This window comes from Rhinolophus hipposideros, assembly GCF_964194185.1.
Source record: "Rhinolophus hipposideros genome assembly, chromosome: 24".
Classification (NCBI taxonomy): domain Eukaryota; kingdom Metazoa; phylum Chordata; class Mammalia; order Chiroptera; family Rhinolophidae; genus Rhinolophus; species Rhinolophus hipposideros.
The window spans coordinates 36,227,603-36,255,427 of record NC_138070.1 but is presented as its reverse complement, the minus strand read 5'-3'; the positions used below and the strand labels follow the sequence as shown (position 1 = coordinate 36,255,427).

The 27,825-nt window shown below is 37.1% G+C and overlaps 1 protein-coding gene across 2 annotated transcripts in view; it reads left to right on the top strand.

The window, feature by feature from the left end:
- The window catches only part of JHY (junctional cadherin complex regulator), a 108,307-nt gene extending 88,256 nt beyond the window's left edge, over positions 1-20,051 (top strand). For both annotated transcript variants that reach the window (XM_081037732.1, XM_081037731.1), the window contains 4 exons: positions 5,087-5,381; positions 12,873-12,953; positions 13,739-13,864; positions 19,586-20,051. In XM_081037732.1, coding sequence (XP_080893858.1) covers positions 5,087-5,381; positions 12,873-12,953; positions 13,739-13,864; positions 19,586-19,783 — 700 coding nt within the window. In that variant the 3' untranslated portion in view covers positions 19,784-20,051. The remainder of the gene's footprint in view (positions 1-5,086; positions 5,382-12,872; positions 12,954-13,738; positions 13,865-19,585) is intronic.
- Positions 20,052-27,825: the final 7,774 nt, after the last annotated feature.

The window sequence follows — 27,825 nt, the reverse complement described above, 5'->3', positions numbered from 1 at the left end:
TTTTCTCCTCCAGAACATACACATAATCATTGGATTGTTGTTATCCAATCATTCTTTCTGCCATATTATTTTTGTTCAGCATCTAGAGTCAATGCTGTTTTAGATTTAACTAATTGTTTGTTCATGTGTTTGCTTCATGTTCTTTTTTATTTTTTAGATTTTACTGGGGAAGGGAAACAGGACTTTATTGGGGAACAGTGTGTACTTCCAAGCCTTTTTTCCAAGTCAAGTTGTCCTTTCAGTCTTAGTTGTGGAGGGCGCAGCTCAGCTCCAGGTCCAGTTGCCGTTGCTAGTTGCAGGGGGCACAGCCCGCCATCTTTTGCGGGAGTTGAACCAGCAACCTTGTGGTTGAGAGCCCATGCTCCAAGCAACTGAGCCATCTGGGAGCTCAGCGGCAGCTCAGCTCAAGGTGCCGTGTTCAATCTTAGTTGCAGGGGGCGCTGCCCACCATCCCTTGCGGGACTGGAGGAATTGAACTGGCAACCTTGTGGTTGAGAGCCCACTGGCCCATGTGGGAATCGAACCGGCAGCCTTCGGAGTTAGGAGCATGGAGCTCTAACCGCCTGAGCCACTGAGCTGGCCCCCTTCATATTCTTTCTTCTATTTTGTTCTTTCTTACTGAAGTAGATTCTTTAGAAGTTCTTTCAGCAAGTGTGTGTCACTGGTAAACTTACCTGAAATTACTTTATACTCTATCTTGAATTATAGTTTCACCTGATAAAGAATTAAACCTTTAAAACATTATTTTTCTATCTCCTGGTTTCTGTGTTACTTTTGAAAATCTTTTGTCAGTATGATCATCATTCCCTTTGTTTTGAATTTATCTTTTTTCCTTTTATTGGTTTTAAGACCTCTATTTTTAGTGTTCTGAAGTTTCACTGTGATTTCTCTAGGTATGAAATTTTTAGTCCTACTTGTTATTCTTCTGTGATTCCTAAATCTGAGGATTCAACTCTTTTATAAATGCTGGAAAATAACCACCCATTTTCCCCTTTGAATATTATGTTTTCCATATTTGCTCTATTTTTCCTCTAAGAACACCAAATAGATGTATGTTAGCTTCTTTTACTCTAGACTCCATGTCTTTTTAACTGTTTCTTATTTTCCAGCTTTTACCTTTCTGTGCTTCTTTCTGAGAAATTTCCTTTGATAAGTTTTCCAGTGCAATAACTCTCTTCAGCTGTGTCCAATATGCTCTTTAATGTATCCATTGAGTTGTAAATCTCAACAATGATATTTTTCATGACTAGAATTTTCATTTGGATCTGATTAAAAACTTGTTCTTTTTTCCAAATATGTTTCTCAGAGTTCTGATTTATTCTTTTATGTCTTTAATATTTTTAAACATGCTTACTTTATGAATGGTATCTAATATTCTATTATCTGAAATATACTAAGAACTTCAGATATGTGTGCATGTTTGTCTGCTGACTCTCATACTTGGTAGATTATTTCTTCATATGTCCTAGGATTTTGGGTTGTGAACTTATGTTTAGCCATCTGGTCTGTAGATACCATGTTTCCCCGAAAATAAGACCTAGCCAAACCATCAGCTCCAATGTGTCTTTTAGAGCAAAAATTAATATAAGACCCAGTCTTATTTTACTATAATATAAGACCAGATCTCATGTAACATAGTATAATATAATATAATATAATTAATACAATACCAGGTCTTACATTAATTTTTGCTCCAAAAGACACATTAGAGCTGATGGTTCAGCTAGGTCTTATTTTCAGGGAAACACAGTATTTAGGCAGGCTTGGGTGGGAGTGCATCCCTCCAGAGAACTTTTATATTTGTTTCTACCATATACTACAGAGGTTTTCCTCTGGGATAATTTTTATGTTAACTTCTTGGTGTTGGATTTCCATGATTATGTGGGTAAGGTAAATTTGAAACCCAAATATCATCCCATGGTAATTCACAGGGTTGTTTTTTGTTTTGTTTCTTTTCTATTCAGAGCTACACCAAGGAAAATAGGCTTCTTCATTGTTTCTCAAAGCTGTTGAATGAGTTTTTCACTAATCCACTTTTTGTTGAGGATGTGGCTCTTTAAAGGTTACAGACTCCATGCAGTCATCTCAATTCTGATTCCCTGTCCCACATGGGTCCAAGATCTCATATGTCTCATATCAGTGGTAAATGTTAAAACTCAAGCTCTTAGGTCCAAAACTCCCACCAAGAATGCCATAGCTTCACCTTATCCAAAATCTGTTTTAGTTTTAGGGTTTTGTTTGTTTGTTTGTTTTCAGGTTTAGGTCTTTGAAGAGTCTCTGCCTTTTACAGATTCAACTACATATTTAAAAGAATTTTTAAAAATGTGATCCAACATTTTCAGGTATTTTGGAGTGCGAAGTTCTTTGATTTTTCAAAATGGTGTTTTTTTCTATTTTGAATGGGCTAAATGAAAGTTCTAAATAGGAGCTAGAACATCTTAAAGGAAAAATAGGAGCATTATTTTAAAATTAAATTTATTGGGGTGATAGTGGTTAGTAAAATTACGTAGGTTTTAAGTATACATTTCTATATTACATCATCTATACGTCACATCGTGTGCTCACCACCCGGAGTCTTTCTCCTTTTATCACCATATATTTGACCCCTTTTACCCTCTTCTACCACTACCCCTTCCCACTTATCATCTGATAACCATTAAAACGTCTGTGTCTATGAGTTTTTGTTTTTTTGTTTGTTGATCTTGTTCAAAATAGGAGCATTTTTTTAAAGTTTATTGGGGTGACAATTGTTAGTAAGATTACATACATTTCAGGTGTACAATTCTGTATTACATCATCTATAAATCCCACTGTGTGTTCATCACCCAGAGTCAGTTCTCCTTCCATCACCATATATTTGATCCCCCTTACTCTCTGATGACCACTAAACTATATAGTCTGTGTCTATGAGTTTTTGTTTCTCATTTGTTTGTCTTGTTCTTTTGTTGTCTTTGGTTTATATACCACATATCAGCGAAATCATATGGTTCTCTGCTTTTTCTATCTGACTTATTTCGCTTAGCATTATACTCTCAAGATCCATCCATGTTGTCACAAATGCTCCTATTTCATCTTTCCTTAACGCCGAATAGTATTCCATTGTGTATATATACCACAACATCTTTATCCATTCATCTATTGAAGGACATTTTGGTTGTTTCCATGTCTTGGCCACCGTAAATAAAGCTGCAATGAACATTGGAGCACACATGTCTTTATGGGCAAATGTTTTCAGATATTTTGGTTTGATACCCGGGAGAGGGATTGCTGGGTCATATGGTAATTCTATTCGTAATTTCTTGAGGAACCTCCACACTGCCTTCCATAGTGGCTGCACCAGTCTGCATTCCCACCAACAGTGTATGAAGGTTCCTTTTTCTCCACAGCCTCTCCAACACTTGTTACTATTTGTCTTGTTGATGATAGCCATTCTGACTGGGGTGAGGTGATACCTCATTGTGGTTTTTATTTGCATTTCTCTGATGATTAGTGATGTTGAGCATTTTTTCATATGTCTATTTGCCATTTGTATGTCCTCTTTGGAGAAATGTCTCTTCAGGTCGTCTGCCCATTTTTCAATTGGGTTGTTTGTTTTTTGTTGTTGAGTTGCATGAGTTCCTTGTATATTTTGGATATTATTCCCTTATCAGAGGCACTGTTTGCAAAACTCTTCTCCCATTCAGGTGGTTGCCTCTTTATTTTGTTGATGGTTTCTTTTGCTGTGCAGAAGCTTTTAAGTTTCATATAGTCCCATTTGTCTATTTTAGCTTTTACTTCCCTTGCCTTTGGAGTCAAATTCATAAAATGCTCTTTGAACCCAAGGTCCATAAATTTAGTACCTATGTTTTCTTCTATGCAGTTTATTGTGTCAGGTCTTATGCTTAAGTCTTTAATCCATTTTGAATTAATTTTGGTACATGGTGACAGATACCAGTCCAGTTTCATTCTGTTGAATATGGCTATCCAATTCTGCCAACACCTTTTATTTAAGAGGCTGTCTTTTCTCCATTGTATGTTTTTAGCTTTTTTGTCAAAAATCATCTGTCCATATTTATGTGGTTTTATTTCTGGGTTCTCAATTCTATTCCATTGGTCTATGTGTCTGTTTTTCTGCCAATAACATGCTGTTCTGATTATTGTAGCCCTATAGTACAAGCTAAAGTCAGGGAGTGTGATACCTCCAGTATTGTTCTTTTTTCTTAAGATTGCTTTGGCTATTTGGGGTCTTTTGTGGTTCCAAACAAATCTGATGATTTTTTGTTCTATTTCTTTAAAAAATGCCATTGGGATTTTGATGGGGATTGCATTAAATCTGTATATTGCTTTGGGTAATATGGCCATTTTAACTATGTTGATTCTTCCAATCCATGAGCACGGAATGTCTTTCCATTTCTTTGTGTCTTCTTCAATTTCTTTCAAAAATGTCTTACAGTTTTCAGCATATAGGTCCTTCACATCCTTGGTTAAGTTTATTCCTAAGTATTTTATTCTTTTTGCTGCAATTGCAAAAGGAATTCTTTTTGTATTTCTTTTTCTGAGATTTCATTGTTAGTATATAGGAATGCAATGGACTTTTGTACGTTGATTTTGTAGCCAGTAACTTTACTGTATTCATTGATTATTTCTAATAGCTTTTTGGTGGAGTCTTTAGGGTTTTCTATATACAGCATCATGTCATCTGGAAAGAGTGACAATTTAACTTCTTCATTCCCAATTTGGATGCCTTTTATTTCTTTCTCTTACCTGATTGCTCTGGTGAGGACTTCCAACATTATGTTGAAAAGCAGGGTTGCTATGGGACAGCCCTGTCATGTTCCTGAACGTAGAGCAAAGGGCTTCAGTTTTTCACCATAAAATAGGAGCATTTTAAGATGAGAAAATTAATATATGAAAATATTAAGGTAATGGGCATTGATTTGATTTAGGGAGTAGTAAATACATGTACATCAAATTAATGGTTCATAAAGAGTTCTGTTCTAGAAGTCTTATGTACACAGGTTTGGGGTGTGGTTTTTTTTTTTGGTTTTTGTTTGTTTGTTTGTTTGTTTGTTTGTTTTAACAGATTTGTGCTTTCTTTTCCATTCAGGAAATTCCATTCTTCCTCCGATGGGGAACCTGTTAGACCGTCTCCAGATTCACGGCTTGCTCAGATCATGGAGCAGCATCAGCAAGCTTTAATGCAACTGACCGAGGTGCAGCCCAGTGAAGGGGCCTTATCCAGTGTCACTTTTCCACCCATATTGTCGAGGGTAAAAAGTGAATCCCAACTCAGTTCAGAGAGAAGCCAAAGAAACCAAATGAAAATTAGTCGTAACAATTCTGAAGGCTGTCTGCTTCAACAGGAAAAAGGAAAAAAGCATAGGAAAAGAAGCAGCATGAAGGTAATAGAAGCCTTTTACCAAGTAACCTTTTAATTTTGATAATATGGATGGAGATTGATTTTCTTTCCCATTATTATAGCCCTGAAGTAGCGATGGTCACTACTCAGCTGCTGCCACCACCAGGTGGCCCTAGTCCTGAGGAACTTGGTAAAGAACCAAGGCCTTGCTACTTCCTGAAATTTTCCTCCCCTTCTTCCTGGAAGCTGTTGCTGTCAGGGATGTCCATTTCCACCTCCTTTTTGCCTCATCTCAGGGAATGGTCTATATTTGCAGAGGGATAATAATCCTCCTTTGGCACGAGCTTAAATATCACACCCTCAGGAAAGCTCCCCACACCCACCTCACCCCCTAGTCCAGGCTGAGTCTCCAGGTACATTCTCATATCCGAGAAGAAGAGAAAATAGGATTTAGTGAGTGAAAGCCACTAAATCTCCGCACTGCATCTCCCCACCCTTTCACTGCTGTCCCCCACCCCCTACCCCCTGAGAACTCTTCTTGGCCCTAATATCACCTCAGCTCCTGCAGTAAAATACTTAGGATGGCCAATGACTGCACTTTTTTCTGAAATATTTGCTAATCTTTGCTGAGTTTTTGCAGAAAGATTCACCATTACCAGCACCTTCGTGCACTAAAACCTTTCCAACTGGGCCTATATTGTTAAATAAGGGAAATTGGGGGATGAGGGTAGCAAAGTAGAATGTTTCCAGGAAGAATTGAAGGCGCATTGAAGGAGCCTTTTTATGCCCTTTATGTTTATTTCTCCACTGTTAAAGGCAATAAAATCCCCTCAGGAAAGATCACTTGCTTCCAGTGTCATATAGTAAGGAAATAGCTATAAAATGCATTCTGTTTTACAGGGCAAAAGGGAAAGACCTGGTTGGAAACAATAGGCCTGTTTTGAGTTGGGTGCCCTGGAAACAGACACTAAAATGGAGCTTTGCATGCATGAGGGTTATTGAGGAGTGCTTCCTGTTATTGAACAGTGAACAGGGCAGGGCTAGGCCAAGGGAGAAGATGCACTGTGATACAAGAGAAACAGGTGCCTCAGCCAAACCCATGAGGTTCTGAAGTTGGGTTGGCCCTCAAAGGCAAGGGACCCAGGCTTCTGTGCCCCACATGGACCAGGCACTGGCTATTGGCTGCCCCTGGGGAAGGGTTGTAACTTTGGGCATAGCAGCTCCATTTGACCGACGGCAGTTCGTAGGGAGGGACTCAGCTATGAGCCATAGCAGACAGTACTCCAGCAACTGCGGGAATGAGGGCCTTGGTCCAGAGAGGCGTCCACTATAAGACAGATTTAGGGAATCATCCTCACTTCAATTTAACATATATTTGTTGAATTCCAGCTAGGAATTATGGTAGGTGCTAGGATGTAAAGAGAATGAGCCATGACCCTGCCCCAGCAGAAGTTTACAGTTACATGAAACTGGGGAAGACAACACATATAAATGGCTTCGGTATAATATTGTTTTTAAACAATTTTTAATAGGGAGAGAGATGCCTGGGGAACACAAAGAAGGACACATCCCAACCTGGAGGTCAAGCAGAGCTTCAGGAGACAATTGTGAGCTGAGTCTTAGAGGATGATTGAGAGTTAACAAAAGGAAAAAGACTGAAAGAGCGTTTCAAGCAGAGAGACCAGCATGAGGAAGCTTGAGACAACATGCTGGAAACTGACAGCATTTCAGTGTTGCCTTCACTGAAACTGGGAGGCACAGAGTGTTGAGGGACGTGGAGAAGTAGATAGGGGCTTAGATATTGTTCATCATTTGAAGAAGGAGGACTTTATTCTGTGGGGAAGGGTGGACACACAACTAAAGAATGTTAATCAAAATTAGATTTGCATGCAGGGCAAATGCAAAGCATTCCAGAAAGTTAGGAGATTATGAAATCACCAGATGCTCACCTGGGAGCCTCAGAGAAAAAGAAAAGGATGGTCTTGAAAAGAAGAAAGGGAAGCTGGACTATTAAAGAGAAAGAAGGAGGACTGGCTTGTGGTGAGATATGACCTCGGAAGCTGATGGATATGAAACACCCAGCCTACTCCTGTAGCTCCCACTCTGGAGGACTGTGCAGTCCGGGTCTTTGGCTCACTCACAACCCTGGAGTCCTTACCTCAGCTCCTTCACACACCGCACCTAAGGGCTTCTTCAACTCCTCATTCTGATTTCACTCCCTCATATCCTCTATTCTGCTGGGGTCCCTAATCCAGGCCCAGGCTGTGGAAACCACTGTTAGTGGGTGGACCTGGGATAATCTCCAGTTTCATTGTAAATAAGAAATGTGTTTCTGGGATCACAAGTAACTTCTCTTCCCACAAAAACATCATTACATGGTAAGTTCTGAGATACCATTAGTTTTCAAATACTTCATAAATAATATAGGTTTTGTAGACTAGACTAAGAAGGCAGACACCGTGCATATTATTATTTCTATAGTGAAATGTATCCAGAGCTTTGGTACCAACAAATTCTCAAAGATGAGAATGACTTGCTCACTCTGGAGCTTACATGTTGCCAGGGCCTAAAATATAGCCCAAACACACTACCTCAGAAGAAACCTTCTGAGTTAGGGTTCTTGCCAACCATGGATTATTGTCGAAACTGTAAGCTTTTCAATTCAATACTTAGTGAGCAGGATTTAGTGGAAGTCATGGACGCAGTCATTCCTAAATTCTCATCTCCACTTTATCACCTAATATCTCCATGATTTGGGCAAGTCATTAATTCACCTGAGCCCCTATTTCCTCATATGCATAAACAGAATTGTTCTTTTTGTAGATTTGGTATGATAATGAATTGAAATAATGTATTAAAACCTTAGCTTAGTCCCTAGCAAAGTACAGACATCAAGTAAATATGCGTTTCCTTTCCCTTACTCCTTCTCTTAGTAATTGGAATTCGTGTTTTACTGAGAAAAGGTAAAGTACCCTGGTGACAGTTTATATCACCAGAAATCTAAGAGCATGGAAGGGTAAGCAAGAGGAAGAAAGAGAACTTCCAGTTACTGCTTCCCAAACTTTCTTTTCAACTTGGAAAATCCCACCCTTCCTGCCTTCTTTCAGGAATGTTACAACCCATGCACATCCGTTTTCTTCATCCAACACCTTTAGCCTACATCTGACAAATACACAGAACTCCCCTTTGTCCTTTAAGCTATTCCAGAAACTAAAATTATGTAGAACTGAGCTGTTTGTATAGGACAGCAGGTAGCTGGGGCACCAGATAGAAGGAATCATTATCCAGGTCATGCCCATTTACTAGTCAGCAAATCTTGTGATTTCCAAGAGAATCGATTTGAATCACATTAAAATTTTGAAGATTTGTAAAGATAATAGACCCAGACACCATATCTCTTCTCCTTGCAGTTCTATTGTGACTGATCTATGAATACTAAGCATTGTCCATGCCATTAAATCCAGACGTCAGGCAATAACAGATTAACACAGTGCAAAGGATGACAAACAGTATAAAAATATCTATCGCAACCTACCACAAAATAACTGCTTAAGGCATTCTCTGACAGCTGACTCTGTTGAGCTGAGCTGCAGTGATTAACTCATGTGTTTGTTGTCACAGACAATCTGGGTATTGATGCTTGACTGCTTCTAAGAAGAGGTTTATTTGGATTAAGTTTAGCCAGTTTCCTTCACTTGCTATTCCCCAGTATTCGAGACATTGGTTTTTTGTTTGTTTGCTTGTTTGTACTGTTTTTCAGTAATTTTCTCACATTTACACATAGAGGAATGTTTCAGAGAAAAGCCCTACAGTGTCCCCCATAGCAGGGCACATTTCAGAGTAGAAACACATCCTCTTACACAGTCAATGTCATTTTCAGTTTGGACATACGTTACCCCAAGTTCACAATAAAAATCACTCTTCTGGCATTATTAATTACTGGCAGAAACCGTCCATCAGTAAAGTCCTATGCCATCCTTTGCTAAAGAGATCAATGGCAAATGCCAATTCAGAGGAGCAGGTCAGGTCTCAGCAATCATCAGCTAGAGGCAAGGTTGACTGATATCAATTTGTATGCATCTAATACAAAGACTAGCTGCAAATCATCAGGGATTTGTTGAGAACATGCTTATATTTCCCTACTGTGTTTGGAGACCTAACAGGACTATCCTTGTTGATTTTTTTTGACATTGTATTATTGTGACCTTTTAGTCTTGTAGCAGCCAAGGAGAGGTAAATCAAAGTAAATTCTAGAGATTAATTTACTTTAAAAGCCTTTTGAAGAGACAGAAAGTAGATTAGTGGTTGCCTAGGGCTGGAAGTGGAAGGGGAGAGAGGAGTGACTGCTAATGGGCATGGGATGGGATGTCTTTTTAGGGTGAGGAACATGCTCTAAAATTGGATTGTGGTGATGTTTGCACAACTCGGTGAATGTACCAAATAACCATGGAATTGTACAACTTCAAATGGGAGAGTTTTGTGGCATGTGAACTATCTCAGTCAAGCTGTTAAAAAGATTTTTGATGGAAAGAGATCAAACAAACTTGTAGTGCTGTGAACCAGTCAAGATTACTTGAGCCAAAATTAAGTAAATCCAGGATTTTTTAATTACCAGTCATCCAGAATAAAGTGGTAGGAGCCATCGCTCTCCCTTGAGAAATATCTCTTTGCTGGAAGCAGTTTATCCTGTAAAGAGGTCAATGTCATTTGGAGATAGTCCCTTTGGGCCACACGGTTTCCTTCATGTCAATATGTAATGCTAGACCCTGGCTCTGTTTTTCTATGACAGCCAAGATTTTTATTCAAGGTGATAGAACTGCAACTGGGGAGCCCTGAGCAATTATTCATGCTCCACAATGTATCTTTTGTGAGTCAGTGCAATGATTAAAGTTAAGCTGCTTCATACTAAGGATGTGATTTCTGGTCACTGATCATTTCTTTCTCATCAGTTTTGGACAAATTGGATTTATGACTTGGATATGAATGGGCTTCTCTCCTTTTTTGTTATTAGTTTAGTTTGGCAAATAGATAGTAACTTAATGATGGCAAAACAATGGTACAGATGGCATATTTCAGATAAAGAACAAATTTGCAATTGCAAAATATAAGATATCTGAGCTCATTCACCTAAAAATTAGCAAAAATTTTACAATGTGATAATACCGTGTAATCCAGGTTTGGACAAAAAGAGCATTCCCATACATTGTTATTGTAATTATTCATTAATTACCTTAAGTATGTTCATGATTTTATCTCCATATCTCACTTCTCTTAATTTTTCTCAAATAAATCATCAGAGTGGCCCACAAACAATACTCATCCCTAGGACATCTTAAATGTGCAACATTTAAAAAATATAGCTAAATAATCCAACTGTAACTAGACAATAGAATGTTACGCATAAAAATCACATTTTTGAAAACAATTTAGTGATGGGAAATACAGTGTAATACTAATGGCTTAGTGAAAAAAATAACAAAGTAAATTGTAGCATAGGGACAATTTTATAAAAGTATGAACAAATAGATCTAAAGGGCAGAAACAGCTGGTAGCAGTTTTGCTGGGTAATGACTGTTTTCTTAAAGGAGATTTATGGTTTTCAAGTGCCTTCAATGAACAATAGTTTTTCTATATACTTTAATGTTATTAATTTTTACTGATATTAGTTCAAAGGGTTCTTTACGAAAGGATCTTCTTTCACCTCTTAGAATTAGATGCACTGAAAGAGTTTTGACTATAAGTGTTTAACATTCTAGTTGGGCAAATTCTACTTATAGAACTTTTAATCCTTGCAGTGTGGAAGTGTTGCCTATATGACACAAGATTTTGGCCTTTGAAGCACTGAGATGTACAATAGAAATTTTGTGGTGCCATAGAAATATTGCCTTCAGCTATAAGTCACAGAATTACTATTTACAGCAACTTCAAAATTAGAGGCTCATTTTTCTTACAATTAATCTACAAGTAAGTAGTTGCTAGCATGGTGGTTTTATATCTCAAAACATCAGAACCAGTATTTGTTTGATTCTCTTGTTCTTTTTCTCTTTCCCGGCTACAAGATTGCCCCTGCACCTGTAACTTCAGGTATCGCATCCACATACTAGGCAAGATAAAGGGAAAGGGGGAAGGGCTGCATCAGTCCGAATAAAAGCTTTGTAAGCTGCACCGTCTATCTAACCCAGCAAACTTTCACTTATACCTCATGGGGCAGAGCTCAGTGCTTGGGATGAGTCTGGGGAAAAGACTATCTGGCTCCGAGCCTCTACAGCGGGAAATGGCAATGGAGAACCTCATTACTATGACCTCTGGGTAGTCAGTCAATAGGCCACTGAGAGTAGAACACATTCTTGTAATGGCTGGTACAATATGGGGACATAAGTTCACTGTTAAAGTTTGGGAGTTATACGCAGTAACTAATATGATGAAATGGTTTGGGTTTTTTTTTTAAGTTTTTGAACTATCTCTGCCAAATTCTATCTTAGAAAAGGGCACTTTAGATATATTGTATATATTGGGACTTAATAATTGACAGAAGCTTTCAAAATTTAGAAAAATATTGTGCCTTCATTATATAGACAGGTGCTGTCACACACAGTTAGCCCAGCACTGCCACCTCTTCAGTGTGGCTATTCTTTCTCTATTCTACCATTCTAAGCACCAACCTAGATGTGCCCTGAGCTAATTACTGCCATCCAAACCTTTAGTCTTGTCCTTCTTACCCTTCTCAAAGAAGGAAACCAAACGAACTGACACACTCAAAGGAAAAAGGTTGTGGTTTCCCCACAAGGGCATCTGCTCCAAGTAGGATGTCAATTTTGATGTCAAAAGCAGCAGTTTGAAGAATATCGTAATCTATCCTAAAATCAGAAAAGCACTATGTTCAAGTGTCATAATCTATTAAGCAAATGGCCTCATTGCCACATTATGTTACTCCGTCCCTTTAAAGATGAAATACTAGTAAGAGTTATATAAAATTATTTGTACCTGTCAAAATATCCAAATCACACTGAATAAAATGAGTTTCTCAGCAGATTTTGCCTAGACTTTTAACCCTTAAATGTTTACTTTCCTTTGAATATTATGACATCCTTAGGCAAGGTATTCTCTTTTTGAAGTAATGTGCTTACCTGATTCATTTAGATTGTCTCTTTCAGGGAAATCATTTGGTTCTTTGAACTATACAAGCCTAGACATAATAGCAGCAGGAGCAAAATGGTAATGTAAATATTAAAAATGTTAACAAAGCAGTACTTTACTCACTTGAAATTTTTTATTTATAATGTTCAGAATTTAAAATTTTTTAATTACAGAAATGGAAAAGTCAAAACATGTTAGCTAACCAGCTGCAAATTACCAAAGAAACTATTATCAATAACTACCTTTAAAATTGAAGACTTCTCAGGAAATGCACCCACCGTCCAGCAGCCCACACAGGCTTCCATTTTCCTTTTTCCCTTTCTTATGTGGTGGTTGTGACAACTTTGGAGAACATACAAGTCCTTAAAAGAAACTGTCCCTATGATTGTATTTTTAGAGTTCCAAACTGAAAGGTTATCAGAAAACAGACGTGAAGCTTGGAGGCCTTGGACCTGACCTTGAGTCCATCAGAAACAAAGTGAGTGTGATGTGAATATAGTGTTTTCAGGCTTGGATTTGCCCAGCTGTCTTTTAGCAAAACTGTAGAAGATGCCCACCCAGAACCAAGTCCTAATTCAAATGGCTCACTCTGAATAGAGACACTTCTGAAATAGCACTGGTAATAGAGATCCAGGCATTTCTTTTACTGTAAAATAAAATTACTTAGCCAATGTTGTTTTACGTATCTGCCTTTTCGTTAGTTTTGAAGGCCCGAGCAGAAAAGTGGGACACATGCACATGAAAAAGAGATGTGTATGTGATGTGGTTGTAGGTCTTTCCCAATAGACTTATCTTGATAATTTTGAAGAGTAGCTACAGAGAAGACACTTAGGGTAAGAGTTTCCCAACCCATGAAAAGTGCATCCACTTTATTCTCTTTCCTCTAGTGAAAGGAGATCTTCATTTAATGTGTTTTAACTGCAGTTGCACTCAAGGCATAAAAAAGAGTATAGTTCAAAGTTGGAAGAAAAATGAAAATAAATTGGGTAAATGCAACAAAGAAGAGGCTGAATGTGATTTAGCCACTGTTAAGGGAACACTGGGTGTGTTATTGCAGTGATGTTCCCCCTCAGAGACAGGCTATTTCTAGGAGAAATATCAAGTTAACCATTTCACTGCTGTCACCTTACCGATAGTAATCCCATTTCCCCCTGTGCTGCTGATAGATCATGCCTAGCTCACTAACATAAGTGTCACTTTAAATAGAGAACAGAGACATCTAGCAGGCCCTGCAAGTCACTGTAACTTTGTTTTTCTAAACAGATGCAGAAATTAATACAACAAAAGGAATATGCAAAACAAGTTAAGGAGTACAACAAGAAGGCACTATCCATTCTGTCCAAACCGCAAACAAAAACTGAGAATAAATCTGCCATCCCTCGGCAGAAGGTAAAAAATTCTGACAAACTATTCTGACATAGTTATATTTTCAATTAGAATTAAAAGGAAACTTCTGTTACCTTATAACAATAAATTCCCCCACAATTTTTGAACACACTGGATGTTTTAGCTAATACCATTCCTGCAGCTACCCATCATTCACAGATGTGGATGTAAAAATGTCATAGATACATACATATGATGCTACAAGGTTAGCTTTCTTCTTTTTTTTTTTTTAATTTATTGGGGTGACAATTGTTAGTAAAATTACATAGATTTCAGGTGTACAATTCTGTATTACATCATCTATAAATCCCATTGTGTGTTCACCACCCAGAGTCAGTTCTCCTTCCATCACCATATATTTCACCCCCCTTACCTTCATCTACCACCCCCCACCCCCTTTACACTATGGTAACCACTAAACTACTGTATGTGTCTATGAGTTTTTGTTTCTCATTTGTTTCTCTTGTTCTTTTGTTGTTTTTGGTTTATATACCACATATTAGTAAACTCATAGGGTTCTCTGCTTTTTCTGTCTGACTTATTTCACTTAGCATTATACTCTCAAGATCCATCCATGTTGTCACAAATGATCCTATTTCATCTTTTCTTACCGCCGAATTGTATTCCATTGTGTATATATACCAAAACTTCTTTATCCATTCATCTATCGAAGGACATTTTGGTTGTTTCCATGTCTTGGTCACCGTAAACAAAGCTGCAATGAACATTGGAGCACACGTGTCTTTATGGATAAATGTTTTCAGATTTTTGGGGTAGATACCCAGGAGAAGGATTGCTGGGTCATATGGTAATTCTATTCGTAATTTTTTGAGGAACCTCCACACTGCCTTCCATAGCCGCTGCACCAGTCTGCATTCCCACCAACAGTAGATGAGGGTTCCTTTTTCTCCACAGCCTCTCCAACACTTGTTACTATTTGTCTTGTTGATGATAGCCATTCTGACTGGGGTGAGGTGATATCTCTTTGTGGTTTTTATGTGCATTTCTCTGATGATTAGCGATGTTGAGCATTTTTTCATATGTATATTTGCCATTTGTATGTCCTCTTTGGAGAAATGTCTCTTCAGGTTGTCTGCCCATTTATCAATTGGGTTGTTTGTTTTTTTCTTGTTGAGTTTCATGAGTTCCTTGTATATCTTGGATATTATCCCTTTATTGGAGGCAATGTTTGAAAAACTCTTCTCCCATTCAGTTGATTGCCTCTTTATTTTGTCAATGGTTTCTTTTGCTGTGCAGAAGATTCTTAGTTTCCTATCCTCCCATTTGCTTATTTTAGCTTTTACTTCCCTTGCCTTTGGAGTCAAATTCATAAAATGCTCTTTGAACCCAAGGTCCATAAGTTTAGTACCTATGTTTTCTTCTACGCAGTTTATTGTGTCAGGTCTTATGCCTAAGCCTTTGATCCACTTTGAATTAATTTTGGTACATGATGACATATAGCAGTCCAGTTTCATTGTTTTGCACGTGGCTATCCAATTCTCCCAGCACCATTTATTGAAGAGGCTGTCTTTCCTCTACTGTATGTTTTTGCATTTTTGTCAAAAATTATCTGTCCATAATTATGTGGTTTTGTTTCTGGGTTCTCAATTCTATTCTATTGGTCTATGTGTCTGTTTTTCTGCCAACACCATGCTGTTTTGATTATTGTAGCCCTGTAGTACAAGCTAAAGTCAGGGAGTGTGATACCTCCAGTATTGTTCTTTTTTTTTAAAGATTGCTTTGGCTATTCGGGGTCTTTTGTGGTTCCAAACAAATCTGATGATTTTTTTGTTCTATTTCTTTAAAATATGCCATTGGTATTTTGATGGGGATTGCATTAAATCTGTATATTGCTTTGGGTAATATGGCCATTTTAACTATGTTGATTCTTCCAATCCATGAGCACGGAATGTCTTTCCATTTCTTTGTGTCTTCTTCAATTTCTTTCAAAAACGTCTTATAGTTTTTAGCATATAGGTCCTTCACATCCTTGGTTAAGTTTATTCCTAAGTATTTTATTCTTTTTGCTACAATTGCAAAAGGAATTGTTTTTTGTATTTCTTTTTCTGAGATTTCATTGTTAGTATATAGGAATGCAACGGACTTTTGTACGTTTATTTTGTACCCAGCAACTTTACTGGATTCATTGATTTTTTCTAAAACCTTTTTGGTGGAGTCTTTAGGGTTTTCTATATATAATATCATGTCATCTGCAAAGAGTGATAATTTAACTTCTTCATTCCCAATTAGGATGCCTATTATTTCTTTCTCTTGCCTGATTGCTCTGGCAAGGCTTTCCAACACTATGTTGAAAAGCAGAGGTGATAGGGGACAGCCCTGTCATGTTCCTGTACATAGAGCAAAGGGCTCTAAAATTTGAGGATCCGGTTCTGTCTTCATGTTTGGGAAGTTCTCATCAACAATGTGTTTGAATATATTCTCTGTTCCCTTCTCTCTTTGTTCTCCTTCTGGTATGCCCATTATTTTTATATTGCTATTTCTGATAAGTCAGAAAGTTCTTGTAGAGTTCTTTCATTTCTTTTAAATCTCAAGTCTCTTTCTTCTTCCATCTGTGTAATTTCAGGTTTCTATCTTCAATGTCACTGATTCTTTCCTCCATCTGGTCAACTCTACTACCTAAGCTGGTTATTTCATTCTTAATTTCTTCTATTGAGTTCTTACTCTCCAGAAATTCCATTTGGTTCCTTTTAAAATTTCAGTCTCTTTCGTAAAATGCTCATGTTCTTTGATTACGTTTCTGGGTTCATTAAATTGCCTTTCTGTGTTTTCTTGCATCTCGCTGAGTTTTTTCAGAACTGCAATCTTGAATTCTCTGTCATTTAAGTCACATATTTCCTATCTTTAAGTTCCTTTTCTGGAGACTTTTCACTTTCTTTCTGAGCTGTTTTGTTGTCTTGGTTATTCATGGCAATTCCTGATTTATTATTTTTCTTCCTAGACATCTACAGGAGTGGGTTCCGCAACAGGTTGATAGGAAGAGGTCTTTCTTTTGTTTTCCAATACTTGTTGGTAGAATGTTTTATTTTTCTCTCCGACTGCAGCCTTTTTTTTCCCTCTCACACAGTAGTGCTATGTTTTCTCTGCACTATTCCAGCTTCTTACACAATGGGGGGATTCCCTGGGAGACGGGCTTCTCCTCTGTTAACAGTTTGCCTGGGTCATACGGCTCCACGTTACTGTGGGGATGCGAGGGCTTTTGAAGTTCCAAAGCTCTTTCTGCACCAGATTCAGAGCCCGTATGTTTCAGCAGTTCTGTTTACTCCCGCAGGGATCCGCCCAGATAGGTGGGGCCAGAGACCAGGTGAGTTGTGAGAGATGGCCCAGAGCGATGGCAGCGACCACCACCACAGCTGGTCCCGCTTCCTCAGCTCCCTCTCCTTTGCCGGAACTAGTTGAGCTGGGAATCTGTGTCTGCGGTCCACAGTTCTCAGAACAGCAAATATTCTGTTATTTTTATCTGACACTGCTACTTTTCCGCTTCTAGCATCGGGCAAGTGGGGGCGGGGCGAGCTCTGGGAGGGTAGGAAGTGGGCAGCTAGTCTTAGTACCTAAGGCTTCCGTTCTCTGCTCGGCAGTGAGGGCTTAAACCACTGTTTTCAGCCTTCTTCGCTCTGTCTTTTCTCCGAGGTCTCTGCCATGAGCATTGGGTTCAGCCGTGTTATATGCTGCCCCCTCAGGCCTGTGGGCCATAGGCGGAGCCCTAGGAGTCAGAGTTCTTTCCTCTCCGGCAGCTGTGGTAGTTCTGGCATGCAGCGAGCTCAGAGCACTGAGCTAGGTCTGCATCCTGCGCCCGCGGGGCTCCGTCTCCGCACTTCTCCCTTCTCTACTTCCCCGCTCGCGGGATTCTCCCACCTTTAAGTGAATTCAGTAGTGGGCCTCTTTGTTTGCCTGTCTTCTGTGCAGGGAGTCCTTTGTGAAGTTATTGTTGTTCGATTAGTTGTAAATTCTAGGGGAGCTTTACAGAGGCTCACCTCACGCCGCCATTTTGATGACATCAAATCTTATTTATTTTCAGTTTGGATGATCTATCCATAGCTGTCAATGATATCCCTATAGCTTTTTCTTTTTCTGAACTTTGTTATTGTCTTTAGTCCTCTCCACGTTTTCTTCCAAGTATAGTATTTCAAGTTCATCACACATAAAAATTGAATAATAACGCTATTTCTTAGTTAATCAGGATTGATAATTTCTCCTATCTGTTTCGTTCTCTACCATTAAATAAGTTTAAAGGCAATTAGTGTTTTCTTGCTGTTTGTGGGTGCCTTTGTCAAAGAAAAGTCCTCAATTGTTTCTCTCAAGTTCATTCCCCTACATTTTTCCTAAGGGGTTATAATATATAGCTTCCTCTATCCAAAAAAAAATTGTTTCGTAAGATAAAAAATGTTCTCCCTCCGAGTCATAATCATCGAACTGTAAGTCATGATGTGAACGAAATATGTTCTATGGAGACACAGAGCTTTGCAGTGCAAGTTTCTGCCTCAGCCCCAGTAAGGGCATGGGTCTCTTGGCACGAAGGACAAGTGACCCTTTGGTGCCTGTAGGAATTTGTACTTAATGTTCTCTTTCGCAGATCATTATATCATTGATTTATTGCCTTTCTCCCTCAGATCTTGAAGACCTCAATTCACTTGATTGAGTTTCCATGGTGCAACTTTTTCTTTTTTTCTCCAGTCCATTATTTTTCCATGAAGAGATTCAAGGCAACAAGTCTGTAACTAGAAATTCCTACAGAAGTGACCTACACATACTGAGAGTCGAGTTTTTCTGTTTTGAAGGGATTTTCCCCGTCTAGGACCTAAATATACCATGCATTTTCATTTTAGCCATCAAGAAACTCTTATTAAAATATAAAACTGATATAAAAGCAGATTTAGAAATCGTATTTTAGTGATCTCATTTTTATTGTAATGGTTTTCAGAACTGACATCACTCAGAAAAAAATAGACTGACATTTTTCAGTATCCAGGTTTATATAGGTATACTAAGGAAAAGAAAAAAAAAACTTTTAATCTCTAATAAATACTTGCTAGAGTTCCAAGAGCTTAGGAACAAGAATAGTTGTTGTATAGAGACAGTGGAAATGTAATGGCTGTATGCAATGTCAGAGGGGTAGTGGATAGGGGGCGGGGGATTGTCACTGTGTGAGGGATATAAATGATAAATGTCTAACTATTGCATTGTTTTGTGCACCTGAAACTAATAAAAAAAGTTTTAGAAAAAGAATAGTTGCTGTAATAATGGAGGCTCAATTTTATACCAACTACAGTGATAACTTTGGTCTCAAGTTATGTAACAAGTCCCCTTTGGATAGAAAGATCTGTTAATATCTCCTTATTATAAGTTTGGTTTTAATAAGACTGCCAGAAGCTAAATAGATCAAACACATGGGAAATCTATTGTCAAACACTTGAATAAAATTTTGTTTTATAGAGAAAACATCCAAAGGCAAAACTCTATGCATCAGTTTTCAACTCTTTTTTCACAGCTAATTCTTATGTGGCTAATTTATTTTGTTTAAACTGTGTGTTATGCTACATTATTTGCCTTTTCCATTTGATCTCCATTTCCATCCATGTCTTAATACATTATTGTAGCAATATTCTTCACTTGCATTAACAATAATCATTTCCTAAAAGTAGATTGAATTAAGGACCCCAGGGCTGACTTCCTATTACAAATAAGAGTTTATCTGTATGCTTTCAGGCTTTGGAATATGCAAAGACCATCCCAAAACCCAAACCTTCCAGTTTAACTGATCAAGTGTCAACAGAAAAGAAAAAGTCAACCTATGCTGGAAAAGAAGCCACTTTACCTGAAATCCCACTGCTGGAAATATTGCAGAGCAGACACGAAAGGGAAAAACAAGCTGTGGCTGCTTTCAGAGGCCTTCATATTGTATAGACACAGGTAGGGGACTGGAAACACCCAGGGTGGACATGGAGAAAAGAAACTTCAAGCAACCTCTCTGCATTGAGGGTGATGAACTAATGTCATCATTGAACTGGAGTCCATGTTTGCTTTCTACAGGATTTAAAACAGGGGGCTCTATTACATTATGGCATCATATTTTACTTTCTAGGAAGAATTCTTTTGGATTATTTAGTTTCAAATCAGTTAGAATTTGGGCTAAATAAGAACTATGGAATAAAGTATTTTGGTGTAATATTGCATCTTTTGGTTTCTTAAACGATCTCTGCCCTTTTTAAACTTACATAATGAAAACCTTGAAGTTACCCAGAAATAAGTTTATCAACTTGTGTTTTTCTACCTCACCTTTTTGATAAGAAAAAAAAAGTATAAACACTTCAGTTTCTACTATAATTAACTCAAATTGGACTATTCACTAATCACTTAGAGATACCAATTCCAAAATATCTCTAAAATTTAAAAATTTAGCCAAAGAATTTATATGTAAAACTGAAAGAAATGAGGGTACATTTAGATGTGCTTACTCAAACAGAACAAATCCCAGTACTCTTCTAACAGATCATCAAGACATTAATTAGAAACCCTTTAAGTCCAGAAACATCCAACTTAAGCAACTCTGAGAGCCACACTTTCTCAAAGCTACTTATTCTAAGGATATAAATTTGCTGGGCATCTTGCCATCACAAATATCTTAAAATATTATTGAGTGTATGCTGTCACACACAAAATAATTTTAGGTAAGACAAAAGCATTCCATAATTTACCACAGAATTTCAACATTAATTTTTTTTTAATTTTTTAAATCTTTTGAAATTGAATGAACAGTATAAAATTCTCAGGTCTTTAAATAATACTGGATGATTTTTTTTTCCTTACTTGCCAGTAATAGATGGGCATTGCATCCTTACTTAGGTGGCCATACCCAGAAATGGACAATTTTACAAACAATTTAGGGCATATCTATTTATCTACACAGGTGTCATAAGGACTAGCTTTGGAGATTTACTCTTATGTTTTATACATTTTACATATGCCATATTGTGGTATAAAAGCTGCCTGTACATGACTTTCTCTTAAAACTGGAAGCAATTAGAATTGCAACTCTGGAAAGACGACAGGTATCTGAAGATAAAATAGTAAACTGATGAATAATGCTTCAGTGATATTTGGAAAATCATATCGTGCATGAGGAATTAGCTCGGGAAAATCACAGCTCAAGCTGCTACTAAAATACATTTGTAAAAGAAGAGGAACTTTCAGAGCACATGGTGAAGACTTTTAAAAGAAACGTGTGGCATGATGTTTTTAATGATCTTAAATGTAAACTTACTCTGGAAGATAAAACAATGCATTTAGAGACAAGGTGAATTTTTAAATATTCTACTTTTGTTAGAGTATCTTAAAAGAATTTAAAACCAGGCACGGGGTTATCTTGCTCACCTGACAATTTTTTAGAGGAGAAAATGGAGATCAAAAAAGGATAAGTGACTCTGAAGTCTGTCAGTCCTACTGATAGTAATAGGAGAGTAGCCAGGTCTAAACTCCGATATTTCCACACCAAGGACAGCACTGTTTGATTATTTGTTTGTGGGAAGAAGTATTTTGTTTTACTGTGTGGGCAAGGAGCATGTAGTTGTAATGAATTGCAATTTTGGACCTGAACTTCCATAATTAAGTTCCATATTCACAAATATGCATTACTATGTGCCTTGTCATATTTTTAATATGTACAATCTGGCAACTTCATTACTACACTTCATTACTTCATTACTACATAAAGTTATGAGATATATATAGCAACTTAGATGTTGCCCAATAAAAGAGACAGTTTTTATTTCTTTTTTTTTCAGAACATTTGAAAACCTTCCCATAACTATTTCTCTGTTAGCCTAAGCATTGTTAAACCCTCAGGTGCTTTCACACATACTATCAAGAAGCCATACTTAGTTGAAACAGGTTAAATAATTCAGTTGATGTCAAATAACATTTCACAGGATCTTCACTCCCAACGGAAGTCTTTACCATCCAGTCTATAAAACTATAGAACATCAAAGTTCTTTGTACACAAACACTGAGAGTGACAAGTGGCATCTAAATTGACTTTGGCTAAAAAACAAAGTTTAGGATTGAAATTTAAAAATGGATCAAATTAAGCCTTCACCTAACTCCCAGTCAAATAACAATGGTAAGATCCAGCAGAATGTCACTAAGCTACCACGATACTAAGGCAGGGTAGAGATTCTGCCGAAACAATGAATGACAGACACTTTTTTGCTCCTCCTTTAAATTGTATGAGTAACAATAGTATTGATCTTTTATAGACCCAACTGGATCAGTGATCAATTTTTGTAGTATTTCTGTTTCAGATATTTAAGTAAAAACAACCTACCTATAAGACAGCAAGGACTTTAAACTTGAGTGATGTAGTGCTGGAGGGTCTGGGTTGGACCGCATGTTACACATGCCACGGAAAGATACAGTGCCTAATCTGCCTAATCGCTGTCAGCTGGAGGAAATAAAGGACTTTAAACCACATTTTGTCTCTTACATAACCATCTTTTTATGGTGCTTTTTCATCTTGAGTTTCCAACAAGAGAGTCCTCTTAAAGAGAGTTTTTTCACAAGGAGCTGAATTTAATGACAGCTGTCTTCATGATATTGTTTTGTATAGTAAGGAGTCTCTTGGGAGTTATCTAGAAACCAACTCAAGAAAAGACAATATTGAGGAACAAAATAAAAGGTAAGCCTAGCAAAAGCACCAATGCCTAATGGCTCAAACTGGGGCCTTATTATTGGTTAATGAATCATTGTCAAAACATCACAGCAAGCATGAGCGTGCACAGTCTAGTCCGTAGTGAGAAAATGACTCTTCATCCCAACAGTTATTAGCTGGGAGTTGTTTGCAAACACATCCAGTAATTATAACAACACTGGAGCTAATTGAGAACTTTGAGTTGATAGCAAATGATCTACAATAGCAGACGAGATAAACTCAGGGGGGATTCTTTTTAATTACTTATTGAAAAATAGCAGAAAAATGAATTAAATTTGGATGATAGTCTGCAGATATCAGGCAAAGTTTAGCTAATTCTCTCCTAGCTGTGCTTTAAAGCATATATTACCATTATATTAGAAGTAGCATTTGAAAATATAAAGTTTTTAAGGAAAAATCAAAGATGCTCTCTTAAATACACCTTTTTTAAAGATTCCCCTTTCCTACTAAAGTAAGAACCTTGAATGATACGTATTTCATCCAACTCTCAAGTATTCATAGGATGACTTCTCCCTAATGCTAAATGTGTTTTCATAACTTCTATTCCTAATGGGTAAAAACAGAAACAAGAAGATACACAAATATTCCATTTGCCTCTTTAGTTGTTTTCCCAGTGAGGAAAAGATTTTAGAAAGTAGCACAAATTTTTTAAATAATGGGGATTTTGTTTATCCAGTTTCACTCCTTCCCCAACCCCTGATTATAAGGCATTGTCTATATTGTCAGGCAACACTTTTATACTATAAAAGAAAATTAAAGGAGAAATATGTATTCTAATAAAAAATTTATTTAGATATTTGCTCCACTTTTTAAAATATGCTGAAGTAGGATTTCAGAATAGCGAAAAATCTGATATTCAGAATTGTCCCCTCACCCCACTGCTTCCAGACTAAGTACAGTATTTGTTTCTACTTCCCCTACTGCTTCATTAAGCAAAACCACACAGCTTTCTTACAGTGGTACTGAGAAAACAAAACATCTTAGTTTCCTAAGTAAACATTTGGTCAACAGAAAGCAAAGGGTTTTAGATGGCAGATTTTTCATTTATTTATTTTACTCCCCATTCTTAAAGATTCCTATTCTTCATGTTTGGTTATTTAATTTTGGCTCAGAGAAATAACTGGAAAATTGGAGCTTTCCCAAAATGTTATGAAAACATCACATTGTAAGATGCAAAGTGAACAGATTTTTCAGCTCTCTCAGTAAAGGGGCTCTTCGGTTGTTATGAAGACAGGAAAAAAGAATTTGGTGGGCAAGGTTTATCTCCCTTGCTGCCTCTCCATTGCCCTTTCATTTTCCTCTTGCAAACCTGAGCAATGTAAGTAATTAATTTTCAATAAGCTGAATAAATGGTCTTCTGCTATTATATAGTCTAACAGGTTGAGAGGATTACAATGATGTGAGAATTCAAGCAAATATATTTAGTGAAGCCTTGGAAATATCTGATAAGATATCATAAATGTCCTTTAGTGAGCTGACAGCACATAGAGATCAGCCAGATACTGGAGCTGCTGTACCGGCTTCTCAGGATACCCTCTGTCACTAGGGTTCCAAGCTTTTGCAAGGATATTTAAATAGTAGATATCTTCAGCGTGCAAATTTGACAGTGGGGGAAATAACCTCCAGAAATTTAAAATCCAAAAAGTATAATCAATTATCCTTTGGGAAGCTGTCTACACAGAAGAAGGAAGTAGAGCACAGAACAAATATCCAGTAAATAAAGCCAACGTAGATCTCTACACTAAACAAATTGGGACCCCAATGTACTCTTTCCCAAATTTGTCTCCCAAATTTATCCTTACACTTTCTTTTTTGCCATCCAGACAACTATCAAAGTCACTATCATGAAACCTGGTTGGCCTTGCCTCATATCTCCAACACACCACCTGGCAGAGATGTCTTTTCCCATTTCCTCTGCTTCCATACAATGGTGACATTTTGAAGCAGTGCTGATGAGGCCCCTAAATTTGTTGTCTCTACTTAAAATCGATAATCTCCTATGATACAAACCTCAAGCACCTATTTTTAATGAAACCTTTAGATGAATATCAAAGAACTATTTAGCCATGGCTAATATTTTAATTAGATTATATTCTCAATTTAACCCATTAAACCTCCTTTGATGATCCCCATATTTAGTGTTTAGCCTCAGATGCACAAGGTAATGAATACTGGACCTTTTGATTTAATGAGAATTTCGGCTCTTTCAGCCTGCGCCTCTTTGTATACCTTTTATTTTGCTGGCTATAGAATTCAGTTAATTGAAGGAGTCTCTTACCATCACACATTAAGGAGTATAAATTAGCATCCCCATTCTGATTGGAAAATGCAAGCAGACAGTATTGCTTTGATCTGAGGATTGAGCTGAAGAAGATAGCAGCCCTCTGAAAATGAGCTGATGGCCTTGTTATCAGGGCAAAATGCAGATGCGTCCATGTGCCTCAAAACACTTAATGTCTTAATTGATCACTTTCCAATTCTCCGTGTCCTGTTTGCATCATTTTTTGTAGGAGCATGCGTGAGTGTGTGCATGTGTGCAAGTGTGTGCACGTGTGCCTGTGTGTGTTTGTGTATTTGTGTGTCTGTAGTTCTGTCTTGCTCTCTGTTTATCCTTTCTGTTTTCTCTCCTCAGATAATTAGGGACCTACAGTGTTTCCCCGAAAATAAGACCTAGCTGGATAATTAGCTTTAATGCGTATTTTGGAGCAAATAGTAATGTAAGACCCTTTCTTATTTTACTATAAGACCTGGTCTTATATAATATATGATATGTCTTATATGATATGATATGATATGATATAACATAATATAATATAATATAATATAATATAATATAATATAATATATTATAATATAATTAATATAATATAATATAATATAATATAATATAACATAATATAATACTGTGTTTTATATTAATTTTTGCTCCCAAAGATGCATTAGAGCTGATTGTCCAGCTAGGTCTTATTTTTGGGGAAACATGGTAGGTTTTAAGTTAACCTGAAACCATGGAAAATGAAATAACAAATTCCCTCACCTTGAAATGCCTAAGAATATTCTGTAAAATTATTCAAGACCTTCCAGAGGCAAAGATTCTTAAAGACTAACTCCAACTTCCTACACTCTCAAACTGATAGATCCCAAATCACAGGAGCTGCATCACTGACTGTGAGGTAGGAAGGCTGTTCTTTGTTTTGGCAATGAAGTCAGCCTTTTAATCTGTTCTAATGATGACACAATTCTCCTGAACCTCAACAAAGTCAGTTACATAAAGAAACATCAAAGTAAAAGATCAACATCTCCCTCACTCACTGTAAAAGTCAGAACAAAATAACATTAAATTCAAATTATGAGGTTTCTGGATAAATATGGCAGACTAAACACACACACACACACACACACACACACATATTTCACTCTCTTGGCAGTCTGCTGAAATCACAGAAAAGCGTTTTGTTTTTCCCTTTTTGAGGCATAAACATATAAAAACGGAGAACAGAAGAAGGGACACAGTAACACAATTTTGAAAACTGAAAAGCAGATGAATGAGTTGTAAAATAAAAGATAAGCAGACTCCAAAAATACTAAAGTCTAACCTAGCAAAGGGGACATCCAAAAATCAATTTGATTTGCACTATAAAATACCCTAAATGCTCTGGAATTGATGTTGTCAGTTACCTCTGGAAGTAGAGGTAAAAGGAAGTGAGGGGGGCTAAATGAATGGCCATTGTCCCTCCACCACCCCAGTAAAAGATTGCTATATCCTTTGCAGGGGCAGAAAACTGTGTCTGGAGTAAGGGATACGTGGCTTGGGTAGTGGGCACAGTCCTAAAAACAGAGTCTATAGTGAACATGTATATTCAAAATACAGAGACTTCTTGTCCTCTTCTGCCACTTGGCTCCCAAAATGTTTAGCCTTCATCCTACAAACAGGAATTTGGAAATATTTTTTTTTTTTCTGGGGAATCTGACCAGCCTAAAAGAAAAGACCTAAAACTTCTGACTTCAGAGGTTCTCCAACTAAAGAACTCAATCATGTCATCCTACAATCACCGAATCCCATGGTGTGTTCATAACTTCCTATTCATTTTTTTGTTTTTCGTATTGAAATAGAAGCAAGTAACTATGGATTCCCAAACACCTGAAGATATTAGACAAGATATCATTAAAAAGAAGCAGGAGTCTAAAAAAATTAAAAGATATCTTGGGAATTAGAAACATATTAGCAGAAATTTTAAAAACCCAAAGGTTAAAAAATACCATTGAGGAATTTTCCAGAAAGCAGAGCAAAAAGGCAAAAAAATAGTAAGTTTAAAGGATAAATCCAGGAGGTAAAAAAATCTAAATAGAAATTTCATAAAGGACAAAGAAAAAGAGAAATAAAAATCATCAAAGAACTAATTCAAGAAAAGCTTCCCATAACTGAAAGAAATGAGTTCTCAAATTGAAAGGGCCTATTGAGTATCTAAAACTGTGGGTGCAAATAGACCTCCAAGCAAGGCACAGAATTGTGAAATGTCAGTACCCTAGCTACAAATAAAGTATCCTACAAACCTCAAAAAAAATGACTAAATAAAAAAAAGATACACAAAGAATCAAGAATCAACAACTGGAAGTCAAAAATCAATTGAATGATGCCTTCAAATTTATTCCAAAGTGATTTCCAACTTAGATTTCTCTACTTAGCCAAACACTAATAAAGCATGAGATTAGAATAAAGATATGTTTTAGACAAGGATGATCTCAGAACATTTGCCTTTTACACACCAATCAGGAACTTCAGGAGACTGTGCTCCCCCAAAATGAGAGAATAGTCCAAGAAAGAGGATGATATAGGAAGCAAGAGTAAAATGAAAGGAATCCCCAGGATGAAGAGGAAGGGAGATGCATTTACAGAGCATCAGGAGTGGAGCAGACCAGAGGCTCTGGAGAGATTTATTCTGGAAAATTAAATGTTAAGAATACGCAAATATCTTGGGAGGAGAACATAGACAAATGGTGAAGAATTTAGAGTTAAATTAGTCACAAGTATATTAAAAATTAAGAATAAAATAAGACAACTATTAATTCCAAGGAAAATAAAAACTCTTGCGGAAAAAGAAAAGCAATCATAGTTGATTACCTGGTTTACCTGAGAATTACACATATATAATGATGACTCAACCAAAATTACAATATTGAGAGGAGAGATGGAGAGGGTGCATATATGTGGTAGGAGCAGGGGAGAAAGAGAATTAAATCT